This window comes from Bicyclus anynana, chromosome 16 (genome assembly GCF_947172395.1).
Source record: "Bicyclus anynana chromosome 16, ilBicAnyn1.1, whole genome shotgun sequence".
In the NCBI taxonomy this organism is placed as follows: Eukaryota; Metazoa; Arthropoda; class Insecta; order Lepidoptera; family Nymphalidae; genus Bicyclus; species Bicyclus anynana.
The window spans coordinates 12,747,512-12,763,669 of NC_069098.1; the positions used below are offsets into that span (position 1 = coordinate 12,747,512).

Here is a 16,158-nt window from a genome sequence, read left to right on the forward strand (position 1 = left end):
TAGGTCATTCTCAATAGTCAGACCAGAATACCCTAAATCTAAACTAAAGAGAAGGTGTGAATGTCAGGAGGAAGAGATAGAGTGAGCTGCCAAGTAATATTGCTGTATTCACGTCTAAAATGCATTTAATACTTAGACGTGTTCCTTCCATGCCCTGCAAAGTTGTGTTCTGTTTATAGGCAACAGATTTCCCTTTAACATCAGTAAGCTTATGTTGCTCTCTTTCATTGCTAGAGGACAATAAAGTAAGCGAAATTTTCGATGCCGCCCGCTTTTAGTCGACAATGTCTTTCTCTTTTCTCGATATATGTCGTTGACTAATGCAAGGCGTATAAACGGTCCGTCAATTATTACCTCAGACAAATTACCTTCTATTGGATTTGTATCACACACACGAACAAAATTGTCTGTCGTTTTTGAGGGTAAACTCACTCATCGAAAATATTTAACACCAATAAATATATCACATGTCCTTACACGACTACACACTACTACATGCATTTTGAATCGTGTAATTTTAACACAATGAAACATCTATTCTATAGAAGTAATCTCTAGTGAGGCAGGTCCTTAATTAAAGGTAATTGGTCTGAGACTATTACTATAAAAGTATGTATACATATTCTTGTCAACAGACACATCTTTCGAATCGGGCATGTCTGATGACTACGCCATACCACCCGACGCGGTCTCGTGCGAAGGCAGCGGCGCGAGAGACTCCCCGAGAAGACACGACGCGTTGGAGAAGAGCGGCCATCTTGCCAAATTGGGAGGGAAACTCAAAACTTGGAGGAAGAGATGGTGAGATAATTTTATTAAGTAAACGTCAACCTATGTTCCTTATTTCAGTTATTGACAAGTTTTTTTAAATGAATTTTTCTAGTTCTTTGAAAGGAGATGTCCGAAATTGGGCCCACTTTTCAGAACAAACAGAAATTAAAAATGTACTGAAATCTTATATATTTACTCCATTAGAATCTTTGCCGAAATAATATTCGCCAACAGGGAAAATAAACTGATTTCATTGTTTTCACACCGATTGTAGTGATTTTTGTATCCTTTTTGATGCCTATTTCACTGATTGTCAGTTGTCTTTGCCAACGTGGGCTTACAATGTCAAAGGCAATCAATGAATGAGATATTGTGTTAAATGTTCTGTTTATGAAGCTAACAATTTTCGTAGGGATTTGACATTAAACATTGTCATAATTTGACTAAATATGTCAAATCCATGATAAATCTGTCGCCTGTCAGTTTAACACTGATAATGCAATGAATTTAATGTCGAAGACATACGAATTATTACCTTCCTGTACCTGTTGTAAGTAATATAACTGATTATTCAAATAAAGATTTCTTTGCAAATTGGCCTCGTGAGTTCTCTTTAACTGTCCTAATTTATGGTATTGTACCATTCATATAATTTGGACCCGAGTGAATCAGGAGACTGGGTTTCTCATTTTCCATAGTGATTATTACGGGCGAATTTCCATCAGTGGACGAAGTATGGAAATAGTAAGGCAATATTTATTTCTACCATTTTAGGTTCGTGTTAAAAAATGGCACTCTCTCATATTGGAAGTCTCAGTCAGAGGTGAACAGAAAACCCCAAGGTCAGATCGGGTTGGGCGAGGCGTGCAAGATATCGCGCAACGAAGGGGCGGCTACCTTTGAGATCTTCACTGGGAGTCGCACCTATTACCTCACCGCCGATAGCATCGCCACTATGGAAGACTGGATTAGAGTATTGCAGGTAAAACTTACTGTTTGCATTGTTTTTCGTTATAATTCGACATATTACACATTGTATAACAAAATTTTCTGCAAAGAAAAACGATTATATCCTCTGACAACCCTGACTTACACAAATAGAACAGTATTATCAGACGTACGACAGACTTGTAAAACAATTAAATTGCTGCGGAATTACCGTCATTTCTTTACACATAAAGAACATTTAATGAAACCTGCACCTATGAAAAGTCTACAGTCAGTATAAATAGGTGGTGATAATATACTTCTCATCAAAAAATCGAAAGAGGAGCGAGTACTGTTCAAGCGGACTGTTTCGATTATTTGATGAGAAGTATATTTATGTTTACGACTAAATGTTTGACGAACTTTACTTTTTCTTCAAGCAATGCTTGATAAACGTTTCAAACAAAATCGATCATATTTTTTGACAGACACGTTTGATTTGAAGAAAACTTTGATTGTTTACGGTTTAAAGCACCCGGTAAACCGTAAACGATCAAAGTTAGCGTCAATTCATCGTTGTTTCCACAGAACGTCCAGAGGCGAAATGCAACGAAACTCCTGCTCAGCAAGGAAGACAACAAGCCCACGATCCAGGGCTGGCTCACCAAGGTGAAGAACGGACACGCCAAGAAGAGCTGGTGCGTGCTGCTCGGCAAGATGTTCCTGTACTTCAAATCTCCAGCAGATCAGGTAACTTGAATAGAGATAGAAGAACTCTAGAGACCTTAGAAGTAATTACAAATCTTTATGTGCTAAAAACTTGGGTTGATAAACTATACCCTCCTCCCAACTTATATCAATAACGAGGTTATTTAAAGTTGTTACTAACCAGCTGTTTTTTATCACTATTGCTTAAATAATAGTTATACAATTTAACAACCACATATATTTTTATTTCCTAGTATTACTACTACTACTGGAATTTTGCTACTCACGAAAAAATAACTTGATAGTAATCAGTTGTAAAAAATATAAAAAATCCCTGACTAATATATTACAAACATCATGTATTGCAATAAAGCAAATAATGAAACGTTCATTGTTTATGGCTTTATTTATTATGACTTACTTGAACGATTCCGACAAGACTTTTTAGTTCCATAGACCACATTCATATATATAACCAGTCACTTTGCTTAGCGTTTATGGCCTTTGAGAAAGCATTCGCAATTGTAAATGAAAGCTCAATTTACATACCAACTAAAAGTAAGCAATCGACCATAAGGCCTACTTTATGTTTAATTTAACAAATTAACTATTATTTATATAAAATTTTCACAAATGGTCGTTATAATCCTTGCTTTGATTGCCCGAATAATCGAATTTTCGTGAGATTGAAAGAAACTTTGGTAAATTAATTAAGTTTTTTTTTTTATTAACCTGCTTAAGTACTGGGCTCAGGTTCGACCAACATTGCGCTTTGTGGTCCGGGGTCACCATTTCAGCACTGTTCTTCGCCCTGCCCATTACCACTCTTCTTTGCGACTTCTATGATGATGATGCACCTACCCAATTCCAGAACCCAACGGGTCAGATCAACATGCGTGACGCGCGCGTCGAGGACGTTGAGCACGTGTCCGACTCGGACTCTGAGGAGAAGAACGACGACGGCAGGAACCTCACCGTGGCCATCTACCCGCAGCACCAGGTCACCGGGGTTAGTGGACTATCATATATACTCAGAGGCACAATGACGCGAGTATATTAAAGTGGGCGGATAATTGTACTGCTGATATTTATAGTGATAAGTCATCATCAACATTATAGCACCAGTTCTGGCATAAGAAATATATATATATACCTTCTGTTATTTATTTGGGGTAAGAAACGAATGGTAAAAAATATTCACACTGGCACATTTCAAATAGGTTGTCTAGTTTGTTAACTATTATTCCAAATCCTCGAACCACCCCAAATACTGGTTGAGGCTTGCAACTCTACACCGCTAATCCCAACCACGATTGTAGATCTAGACGTCCTTTGCGATCCTGACTATAACATAATGACCGACAATGCTTCCCAGGCAACACAAACACAAGTAAAACAGCGTCTTCGCTGGTGAAGACGGGTCTGACGTGTGACGTCACTCAGAAGTTGGTTTTTAACCCTCGATTTTGGGGGCGCTCAGGCCCCAGACTGACACTCAATCTAAAACACCTTCAGAACGGCCCTCTAAGTCGAGATCCGACGCCCTTAAAGAGTCATTCCGCCTACATCTTCTGCGTCTGTCTTCGGGTCCCATCAGGCGATGCTTCTGCACACAAAACCCCGGTGATGCCGCTGAGGTCCCATTAAGGGGCTTACGGCACTTACACAATCAGAAAAAAAAAACATAACCATGTGTATTTACATTGTAGGGTCCAACATACCTCTTGTTCGAGAGCAAGGCGGACAAGGACTCGTGGCTGTACCACCTCACCGTGGTGAGCGGCGGCGGCCTCAGCCAGGGCACGCACTACGAGCAGCTCATACAGAAGCTCATGGAGACGGACGGAGACCCTAGTAAGTTGGCATCATTATTAACAGCCTATGGATGTCCACTAACCATAGGCCTCTTGCATGGATTTTACAAACAAAACTGCTCCTTTCAACACTTCAGCTTCGTGACTCGAAGAGCTATGTCAGTGACAGTTCTTCTGCGGATATGCTCGTTTCTGATACGATCACACAGAGAAACTTCAAGCTTAGCCCGCTACATCGCGCTTTGAGTGACTTTGACCCTTCTTATAATGCCCATATTTCGCGATCAAGTCTCGGATCCGTAAGTCATCACTGATAACATACACTGGTTACATGTGTAACCAGTGTATGTTATCAGTTATGTGTGTGTGTGTATGTGTAGTTATATATTATTTTATTTTTACAAGCTATGGTTTAACTTGCCTTTTTAGGATGTGAAATCTTGAAATTAAATAAATTTGAACTTCTCTCTACTTGGGATTTTGACTGACAGGCTGACACATTAAAATGATATAAATACCTTGACCTTGAGTCAAAACTTTGTATTATGTAAAGGGGAATGTCCACCAGCCCATACAACTTTGGCCCAAGAAACCCAGTTACGCCCCCCCATAAAAGTATATGGAGATGATAATATGATGTATAAATAAGGATTTGGTTAAATAATTTTTTTAATAAAAGTTTGCTATTGTTTGTAGTGTTTATGTCTATAAAAAAAAAATATTTTATTTTATCAATCTCACTGCTCAAAAAGTACACCGGAGATGAAGTAACATTAATGTACATGAATAGATTTATTGTTTTATGTAACCAACAAGCTTAACAAATAAATCAATAAATGAAACAACCAACCAACCAGGCAGTGGTGTGCATATGGTTGTCGATCAGGGTATGCACTAGTAATAAAATTAAGCAAAGTGGAAAAATCTGTATTTACTAATGAAGACAACTCTTAGGATATGCAGTACTTTAATGCATGTATGAAGTGCACACCACTACTTGGAGGCCATTGGATCAGCTTCTACTAGAAGAAATTATTGTAATGATGTTAACAATTGTAAATTATAATATTGTATTACTTTTCTAAAAAAGAGTGACTGTTGAGTTTCTTGCTGACTCTCCTCAGCAGAACTTGTCTTCCTATCTGGTGATGAGGTCTGTCTGTCTGTCTGGAGATGGACAAATAGTCAACCTTATTGTTTCAAAAGTGCTTGTTTGCAAAACCAAGGCTTAGTTTACAAGCACTGTAAATAAATGAATTTACAAATGTATTACAGCGAGGAAAACAACATTGATTTGGAGTGTTTGTCGCTATTACATAATTATTTTCCGTTCTTCAGTTGAGCAAGATGCTGCTTTATCAGTCGTTTTCCAGCAATTTTGACAAACTTGGGATGACTCTGGATAACTGAAATAGTAATAAAATATGAAAATCCAGCAAATAATTTAATCAGAGTTTTAAAATTGGTTTACTTAGTGGATTTAATAATGTTATGTTATTCCACAATTTATTCGTTGTCATGATCAACCCATATTCGGCTCACTACTGAGCTCGAGTCTCCTCTCAGAATGATAGGGGTTAGACCAATAGTCCACCACACTGGCCCAATGCGGATTGGCAGACTTCACACACGCAGAGAATTAAGATAATTCTCTAGTATGCACAATTTATTACTGTTTTAAAATTGGTTTAGGGTGTGAAAATGTAGCAAACTGACATACAAACTCACAGTTCACATTTAATATTAATCAGGAAAGTAGGATAAATATACTATAATACTTCTATGCACTAAATATTGCTTGAACAAACCATCAACAATGCAAGAAAACCTATGTGCTGTCCTACATCTGACTAGATGTTATGCCTTCTATGCCAGTAATTACACAGTAAATGTACTTTTTAATACAGCGATATTGGTTAGTCATAAAAATACACTGAGCGACACTTCAACACTTATATGGGAAACTACACTCTGTTGTGACTTGACACAATAACATGACAAAAATTATTAAAGTTATACATATTATTTCTTATGAATAATAATCGTTTTTCACATTAAAAATGGATCAAACATTATTTGTGCTGCCTGCACCTGCTGTGTACTTGTTTACGAGCATGTTTCAAACATAATGTATTCGTATTTTCGTGACATTTTATTGACAATTGATGCCAACTATAATAATTTTAATATTGATATTAACATTGATTAATGCAGCGTAAATGTCCTCTTGTATTTACATTTGAGAGCTTATTTCAGCTCTCAAATGTAACTTGTAATTTTTCCGGTTCAGGGTCAACATTATTCGAATTTCGAATTTAACTTCGTGCAAGTTTTATTTATATTATAGCTGTGGTTTGAAAAATTATATTTATAATTCGGTTCAAAAAATACTGAAGGTAAACAGAAAACAGACAAAATCAGTAAATTAATTCAATGACATTATCTAATTATTAAAATGAGAATGACATTGACAATTATTGACATCAACAGATTATCTGTCCACAAGTCAAATCGATGTTGCCATACGAAACACGAAAAATCGAATAACTTCGTATCGATTTCTAATTGAATAATTTTATTACTAGAATAACACGTCATTGTTTTCAACATCTTTTACACGACGCAATGGTTTTTATTAGTTTTCAATAATAAATAAAGTGATTCAAGAAGAAGGTTTATACAAGTAGTTTGTCATGATATTGCGTTTTCACCCGGACAAAATTGCGGACGCCTGCAATTTTATGTCAATGTATTATGTAAACATAATATATTATCTACAATATGTATACTATTTATACATACTTAGAAATATATAGAATTTGATTTAGTTAGATCGGATGAAAGGAAAAAGTTATCGGAAGAAAGGGATTGAATATCAACTAGTAAGACCACTTTGACCACTTATGTATATCAGCTTAGTATGCTATAGTAGCTGTAGCTTGCGCGTTGGCCGATCGTGTAGCTAGCTTATATAGAGTATGGAAAAATTGTATAAACAAACCGCATTGCACGCGCCGAAGTTACGGGCTTGCGGTACTACTCATATTATATATTATACTAGCTGACGCCGCGCGGTTTACCCGCGTGGTTCCCGTTCCCGTAGGAATGCGGAGATAATATATAGCTTATAGCGTTCCTCGATAAATGGGTTATCTAACACTGAAAGAATTTTTCAAATCGGACCAGTAGTGCCTGAGATTAGCGCGTTCAATCAAAAACAAACAAACAAACTCTCCAGCTTTATAATATTAGTATAGATAGTATTTAAATGGCGTAGTTGGTAATGTTTCTACGCAGTGATCCTATGTTCTTAATGTTATGCTCGATTATTATTATTATCCATTTAATTATCGATTAAACTAAAAAAATCAGTTGAGTTCTGAGTGGTTGGTTATTGCGAAAAATATAATAGGTACTTTGATATCAAGAAACGTTTTATAATGTCAACTATGCAATGGTTTTTAAAGATTGAGGCAGATATTATAATCAAAAACATTACAATCTATTACAACTTTTGCTTCTCCAGGTGATTTTGTTGTAGAAAAAGATCGATTATTATTATTCGGTTAAAATATTGATTAAACCAAATAAATCACTTAGCTGGCAACACTGTTCATGTCCGTGTCTTCAAAAATGTCATACAACAACTTTAATATTGTCAAATATCGTTGTGAAACTTATTTTTTGGGGAAAGTTATAGCAAACCGCTATGGATAAAGTAATTTATTCATTACTAGCGGACGCCCGCGACTTCGTCCGCGTGTAAGTCGTTGTAAACTTTCAACTACCCCTATCCTACCCTACCCTACCTCTACCCTACCCTATCCCAACCCTACCCCTACCCTACTCATTAAGGCTGCACTTCTTTATTTATCCCCCCCCCCCCCCCCCGCGAGTCGCGTCGAGCATGAATTAGTATTCACGCGCGATGGCTTAGCGTATTTCTTGTATAACTTTGGTGTTTCTTTACCGATTTTTATGATTCTTTTTTTATTGAATAGGTAATAATGTTAACTTTTTTAGTTAGGGATAAGTGATGAGTGTTATAAACATAAGAGTAAACAAATATAATTAGAAAGCTCCGAACTGCTAAGCTATCGGGAGTTACACGTGTTATTGTGAGTCAACCATAAAAGATAGACATATATATGCTGTTGTGTTTTTATAGATAATTTTAAGGAAAACATTTCCGTCATACATTATTTCTATGTAGCTTTAACCATTAAGGCTGTACACGCGACGGAAGCTTAAAAATTTGAGTAACTTCTCCCGTTTTCTCAACATTTCTCTTCATTGCTCTGCTCCTATTGATCGTAGCGTAATGAAAAGTATACTATAACCTGCCCAGAAGTATGTAGAATAATTGTACCAAGTTTCGTTAAAATCCGTCCAGTAGTTTTTGTTTCTATAAAGAACATACAGACAGACAGACAGACAGACAGACAAAAATTTTACTAATTGCATTTTTGGCATCAGTATCGATCACTAATCACCCCCTGATAGTTATTTTGGAAATATATTTCATGTACAGAATTGACCTCTCTACAGATTTATTATAAGTATAGATTAAACAAAAATTATCAAGTATTTTTTAGTTTTATGTAAAGTGGGGGGCGGGGACGAAAGGTCTGGGCCGGGAATGGACATTCCCCTTTATGTCAAAGTATTTAATTATTATTCTTTATTAACATACAATTATTTTTCTATACATAAATAATTAGATTTACATCCTTTTTCAGATTGTGTGCTGTGGAGACATCCAAATTTACTATACTCGAAGGAAAACATAACTACACCGTTGACGTCTTTGAACTCAGAGGCGTTGCAAGCAGAAGCTTTAAAGTTATTTAAGGTAATAGACAGGTCTCATTTTAGTCAATAATTTAGGTACACGCGTTAATTGGGATTGTGTCTATAATATTATCTGTGACATGAGAAAGCGCGTCTACAATTTATTGATTTAGAATTCTGGCGTGTCGGGAATCACTTGCTTGCTTCATTTGTAGAATACACGTGAGAGTTTAAGCTTTTGATAAAAATTAATATTGTTAATATATTTTTTTTTATTAGAAAATCAGCGCTACGTGTCCTAATTGAAATGGTCACGTAGCATTGTGCTGAGCTGGGGCCATTTTCTGGGTTATGCCACACATTGAGGGTATTGTCCTGGATGTCCTGGTGTACTGGAGATATTGTGATGTGTGGCATAATTTCGAAATAAACGCATTTTTCTTTCCTTCTTTCTTTCAGTTACGTTCATTTTAAGAAATTAAATATCTAAAACATCGTGAGGAAACCTGCATAACTGAGAATTTTCTTAATTCACTATGTATGTGAAGTCTGCCAATCCGTATTGGTCCAGCGTGGTGGCTATTAAGCCTAACCCCTAGAATTCAAAGAGGAGACTCGTGAACAGTGAACCGATTTGCTGATGATGACTTGTATTTATTTATCAAAGAAAATCAATCGCTAATACATTAAATTCATGCTTACATTTAATTATATTGATAAATTAGGTTAATGCTTAGCTATTAAAAGATTTTCACAAATTTCACAATTTTTATATTATGTATTTCACATTTCTTCAGCTATATAGATATCCATTAATTCACAGATACAACAGAATCTAAGATATCAAGTATATATACTATATACAGAAAAAACAATTATAAGCTGATTTACAAAACTAATAAGTAATTTAATTTATAGGTAGAATATATTACAAGTTTGGCACGAGAAGTCCAAATACTATTTTAAGTAAAATTATAATTAAAATTAAGACTAATTAAATTCAATAATGCCAGTTATATAATATGATTAAAAGATAAAAATTAAAGACGACAAAGACGTACCGCCAAGCGATTTAGCATTCCGGCACGATGTCGTGTACAAACCGAAAGGGGTGTGGATTTTCATCCTCCTCTTAACAACTTAGCCCGCTTCCATTTTAGATTGCATCGTCGCTTACTATCAGGTGAGATTGCACTCAAGGGCGAACTTGTAAAGAATAAAAAAAAAAATTAAAGTTGCAAATAAAACAAAAAAATACAATTGGTACGAATGAAAGAAATTGAGGATTAAATTGAAAATTTGAACGTTCCAGTGCGTACAGCTGTTCATGTCCGTGGCAGTCGAGCACGCGGGCATCGACTACCACGTGGTGCTGGCGCAGAACGCGCTGCAGCAGTGTCTCGAGGTGGGCGAGCTGCAGGACGAGCTGGCGTCGGCGCTGTGCAAGCAGACCGCGCCGCACGCGCCGTCCAAGCACGGCGTGCAGGTACGCGCGCGCTCCCGACACCGCGTGAGTGCGCCCAGCTTGCCTAGCCACACTTTGTTGTATACAGCTCCACGCTCATCTTATCTGCGTCTCAGACCATTGTATAGGACCTGCCTCGCTAGACGTTACTTTTCTGTCAAAGTATATGATCAACGATCTAATGCGATCTGTCTCTATAGAATCGATGTTAAATAGTTGTAATCGTGTTCGTCGGTTAAAGAGCTTCGTAAAAATACCTATTTGTGTAATTGATTGTTTAAAAAATGGGCATAAACTTCTAGTTTAGTATAAGATATATACCAAATCTAAGCTCGTTTTCTTCAGAAAATGACAGACAATTTTGTTCGTGACTATGAGTGCGATACAGGTCCTTCTATAATTGGTCTGAGATCTGCGTCGATACGGAGCGGCATCGACGTACGTGTCGGCGAGCCATTAGATCGGTCGGCTTGTGACGTCACGAGCCGATATAGTACGAAGTGTTCTATTAGGTGGGGAGTAGTGCGAGGCCGAGTGCTGGCTACTAGGTCATTCTTATCGTGACGTTCGATCCGTGCACACCTTTTGTTGGATAATTCTTTTAGATTTTTTTGTGATAGGCGGGGAGAATGACTTGAGTGGACTACATACAACGGCCACAAGTCCGGGACTTATTTAAAATTATTCTTGGGCTTATTGGTCATATTCTTAGTGGGAATTGAGTTGACATCAGCTACCCGTTTTTCCGACACACGCTTATCGTGTTGTATATTATCATGTCTATATAGTATAGTGTCTATGTTCTATACGTAGCCGCTTCGTGTCCGCGCCGATAGATGAGTTTTGAGCTTTAGTGTCGCCACAGACAGGAGACACGCCACAATCACAAACGACGCCTAAAGTTAGAAGCGGCTTTTTGTATACTGTGGTGGCCTTATGAAATGTATGAAAACTACAGAAAAGAGGTGGCTGGTGGTGTTTTGTGGGGTGGATCCCGTGTGCGAGACACTAATATTTGCAATTTGTTGTTGCCCGAGCGGAATCACTCCGCTTGTTGTTGCCTGAGTCGAACGTTTGTTGTTACCCGAGTCGAACGTTTTTTGTTATCCGAGCGGAACGTTTGTTTTCTTTTTAACCGAACGTTATCTAAATGAAAACCTATAATAGTAATAATTAAAATATTTTTACGCGATTTTTAATCGACGTCGTTTGTTACGCGAGTCTAATATTTGTTATATTTAAGTTTTTTTTCTTTGATACGGCAAAGGTGACTCAAGCAGAATCTTTCCGCTTTTTACGCAAGTCTAAACATTGTTGTTACGCGAGTTGTTTCATTAACATGTTCTCCACGGTACCACGGTGTGTGACAGTATACGAGTATGTTATACTGGTTTGTTGTTATCCAAGCGAAACCTCCCCGCTTGTTGTTGCGCGAGTCGTTTCATTGACATTCGCTTTAAGATATGTTTATTTAAAATGAAAAAAATATTTTTGCATTTACAAGTATAAACTTAATATTTTATAATAATTATAATATATTGTGTAGAATTTGACATATTATGTCTAGCAGTGTGATTATTGAATAAACGATGTGAAAGTCGATATACATTTTTAACACGAATAAAAAAGTAATTCTTTGTAAAAAGCCCCTCATAGCAATGGAGAAAACTGGAGAACATTTAAAAAATAACTAACCGTCATTGCAGGTACCAAAAAAAAGTTTGCTATTGTTTATAAAATGGTTATATACACGCCCCCTTATTACAGCATGGCTTTCGATGGTACATAATCAACACTGCAATATGGTACTAGACGTTTACACGAAAGTAAACTTATACAGAGTATAAATAAGGTTGTTAATCGAACGTGCGGTTTAGAATTGGCTTTTATATTTGCCGGCTGAGCTTCAAGCAATGCTTTTCTCATATGTCAATATAATTTAGCACTCATATATATACACGGGTGTTTTCTACTTCCACATTAGTAATTATAGTGTATAAAAAGCTATGAAAGTTCAATAGTTTTGGTGTCGGCTAGTTTTAAGTGTATATAAATTTCTTCCCGCTATATAGTTTTCATCATAGGTATTTTATAAAGAATGGATTGTTTGATGCATATAAAGTTTTTCAAAATGGCGACCCATTCGCACAAATTTTCTTTTTTAAACAATCCGTTCTTTTATCTATGGTCTATATGCGTAATAGACAAAATAAAGTATATGCGATGTACTGAGCACATTTTCTGTTTCTAACTCGATGTTGCTTAAAAAACGATTATGTTGCTTTCGAAATTTAAATATACACTAACAAACCATAAATTATTATTATTATTATGTACGTACAGCTTTGTGTGTTGCTGTAATATAAAATGGCTTCGTGCTCTATGGTCGATCAATTTGGAATTAGAGTACATTTAATCTTTGAATTGGCATCTAAAAATATTTCAATTTTTTTTATTTATTACTGAAAATACCTTTATTATTAAAACATTAATAAATGAAGGTTTTATTCCAACTTGATCCCCAAGTTCTGGCAACATTGAATAAAAGAAATTCAAAAAAAGAATGGAACCAAATTACAGATAGAATATTCTGTAAGCGTTCTTTTTTTAAATTGGCTTCACGGCTCTGGGTTCTGGTTGAGCTATGTGAGTGTCATTTAAATGTTGCCACAACGAAAAAAGCGGTTATGTTATCCTTGTCGCAATCTATCAAATGGAATGTTGGTGTAAATTTTCCCTATTTTATTTTTATTTTACCCCGTTTATCCAAGAATGTTTGCCCTCCTCCCCAATAGTTTTAGGGAATGTTATTACCTCTTTTTCATATATATCATTCATACTGTCATAGCTAGCTCCTTTAGCACTTAACGATCTCCTTTGTAAGAAAAGGCTGACGTTGCAAGTTTGTATTAGAAAGTTATTTATACTTGTATGGATGGAAATAGTTTAGCAAATGGTAAGTTAAGGAGACCTTACGTTTAAGTGTTGTAAAACTGCATAATCTATAATCTTAGTATATTTTATTATTAGAAATAAGTTCTGTATTAATAAATAATTTAATTAAATCAGCAACTGTTCATACTGAAGTAACAAGTTTCCTAGGTAGCTGAAACACTGTTAGTAGTAGTACATACCCGGTTGAGTTTCATTTTAAAAAGTCTATAATCTATTTTCAAAGACATTCACTTGACTTGACCGTTTAAATTTTTTGTACCAGCATATAAACTAGATTAAAAAAAGCTTACTTTACAAGCATTTTTGAAACGTCAATGATTCAATTCAATGGTAATTATTATAGTCGAAAACTTAGAATTAAGGGTTACGAAAGGGTTACGAGAGGGTTGCGTTCTAAACGCGCCTTGATCAGAGAAAGGCCTCAAAAAACTCAGTCAAGTATTTTTTATATGGTCCTTTAGCAACATTAAAAAATGTTTAGCTGTCCTCTCGGCTCATTGCTATTTTTTTAATAACGTATGTATTTGAACAGACAAAACAAACAAATGTATGCAAAATTTGACTTTTTAGCGAAACTAAAGAATGGCAATTCATTTTTATATGTATATAGAAAGATTACATTACATTATGCAGTTTTACGACTTTTTATATATATAGAGGAATCATTTTGCAATGTAATAAAACCACTTCACACATTTTGTATATACAATATTCAATAGACTTTTTACTGTATAGAGGATTGTAAAGCACTCTTTTTAGGGTTTTAGTGTGATCCTGGTCGTACGCTTCCATATAGAAGTCACTGGTAAATATATAGAAGAATGTTGTTCTATAGGTATATTGTTGTGAATGTATAGGTATATTGTTCCTAATCTGAAACAATACATTAGTTTGGAATATATATGACCACACATTACTTTAGTTAATTAATTTATTATACTAGAAATTTCAATTTAAAACATAATTGACACACGTAAAGGAATCACCCCTTAATGTTAACTAAAAATATCTAATGCAATAATAGATAGATGTTAGATAGCTTCAGTCATATATAATTCAATGTTAAGAAAAAAAAGCCCGGCTAGGGTTGGGCTTTTTTTTCTTTACAAGTTGCCCTTGACTACAATCTCACCTGATGGTAAGTGATGATGTAATCTAAGATTGAAGCGGGCTAATTTTTTAGGGGTAGGACGAAAGTCCTACCACTTATGCTGTCTACACGACATAGTACCGACTAAACCGCGTGCCGGTAGGTGGTAACTAGCCACGGTATATTAATATTCTTTAAAAAAAAAAAAGATTACCAGGACACTCTCCAAGACACGGGAATGTGATATCTCAAATTTCCCAACTCCGGGATGTTATTGGGAATCTCTAAAGCACCGGACTTGTAATGTGATTCGCTACATAGAGTGATTCAAGAGGAAGGTTTGTACATATATTTAAACATCGATCGCGATATTTTAATGACTATTAATAATTGTCCACTTAATTCATCATTTCATGTAATATGAAAAGAAACAGTTTTTTTCGTTGTAAGAGAAGCGACCGGCCAGGATACTTAAATAAAGCACAATCACACATGGTTCGGGTTCACATCTCTTAGGAATAATACTTGTATAGAAACACTGCCTGGTTGCGACAACGCAAAATATTTTAATTTATGTCTTTATACTACTACTTGATTGTTCAAAACTAAGGTACCTAATAATTGGTGCCAATTAGTTGTCTAAGGATTTGGAATGAGGACAGATTATGACCTGAAATAAAACAAAGGCTACTTTTTAATCCAGAAAAATTCCCGGTTCCCGCAGGATATTTGTGAATAAACTAAATTTGAGGCGAACAGAGTCGTGGGTATCCGTTAATTCATAAATGAAAAATCTCTCATTAAACTCGATATCATTTTACATATCCAGTATAATTGAATTAAATTAAAATAAATTTACCTGGACCTCAGTCCAGGTTTTAATAGAGCCAGAATATCATTTATATGTTTTACTGGCGTTTTAGGCATTTGGCATTTGCTCTTCATAAAAATTATATTTTTGTCAAAAAAAGATTATTTATTTATTTTAATATTATTCAGGTTTTTATTATTTTAATTTGTTATTTTTATTATATTTTACTAGTACTTATTGAACGGTTTGTAATATTTAAGCGTTGCCGCAACTAGCCACTTAACACACAAAATTCTCTAATAAACGCGCTGTTTACACACACCAACCAGTTGACCTACCCAACACACGCAATACAGAAAATGACTGCCTTTTAACCCAAATCAACTCATCAGCAGACCAAACACCTTTTACAAAATGACAATATCAACTGTGCAACTATAATATCCGTTACAATTACAAAAACGAAGCAAACATCATAAACCCTCAGTAGATATAAAGCCCCCCACTGACGATCCGAACACCAACATTTCATTTGTACAGCAACTGCTACTGTGCGCGACCCAGTCGTTGTTCACTTGCGACACGGGCGCGTCCTCAGTCGGCGGCGACAACAAGAGCGACCTCCCGCAGAACTCTGCCGGATCGCCAAGCTCGATACAGGTATGCGACAGTCGTGTCTGTCTGTCTGTCGTCTCGAGTGTCCGTGAGGCACTTATCGTGTCGGGTTGTCTAATGAGCGCTTTACTATTCGTACATGATGGAACTTTGTTTCTTGGTTTTATACTGATGCATTATTGAAATGTACTTCTAAACAGACCATTTAATG

General features: G+C 35.9%; 1 protein-coding gene across 13 annotated transcripts in view; it reads left to right on the forward strand.

The window, feature by feature from the left end:
- LOC112057842 (uncharacterized protein CG43867) overlaps positions 1–16,158 on the forward strand; it is a 408,406-nt gene that overhangs the window by 377,108 nt on the left and 15,140 nt on the right. For 10 of the 13 annotated variants that reach the window (XM_052886261.1, XM_052886262.1, XM_052886264.1 and 7 more), the window contains 8 exons: positions 636–801; positions 1,546–1,753; positions 2,287–2,448; positions 3,278–3,415; positions 4,116–4,260; positions 8,960–9,072; positions 10,324–10,521; positions 15,873–15,992. In XM_052886261.1, the coding sequence (XP_052742221.1) occupies positions 636–801; positions 1,546–1,753; positions 2,287–2,448; positions 3,278–3,415; positions 4,116–4,260; positions 8,960–9,072; positions 10,324–10,521; positions 15,873–15,992 (1,250 nt within the window). The remainder of the gene's footprint in view (positions 1–635; positions 802–1,545; positions 1,754–2,286; positions 2,449–3,277; positions 3,416–4,115; positions 4,261–8,959; positions 9,073–10,323; positions 10,522–15,872; positions 15,993–16,158) is intronic. The other 3 variants (XM_052886263.1, XM_052886265.1, XM_052886266.1) reach the window with 3 other exon arrangements.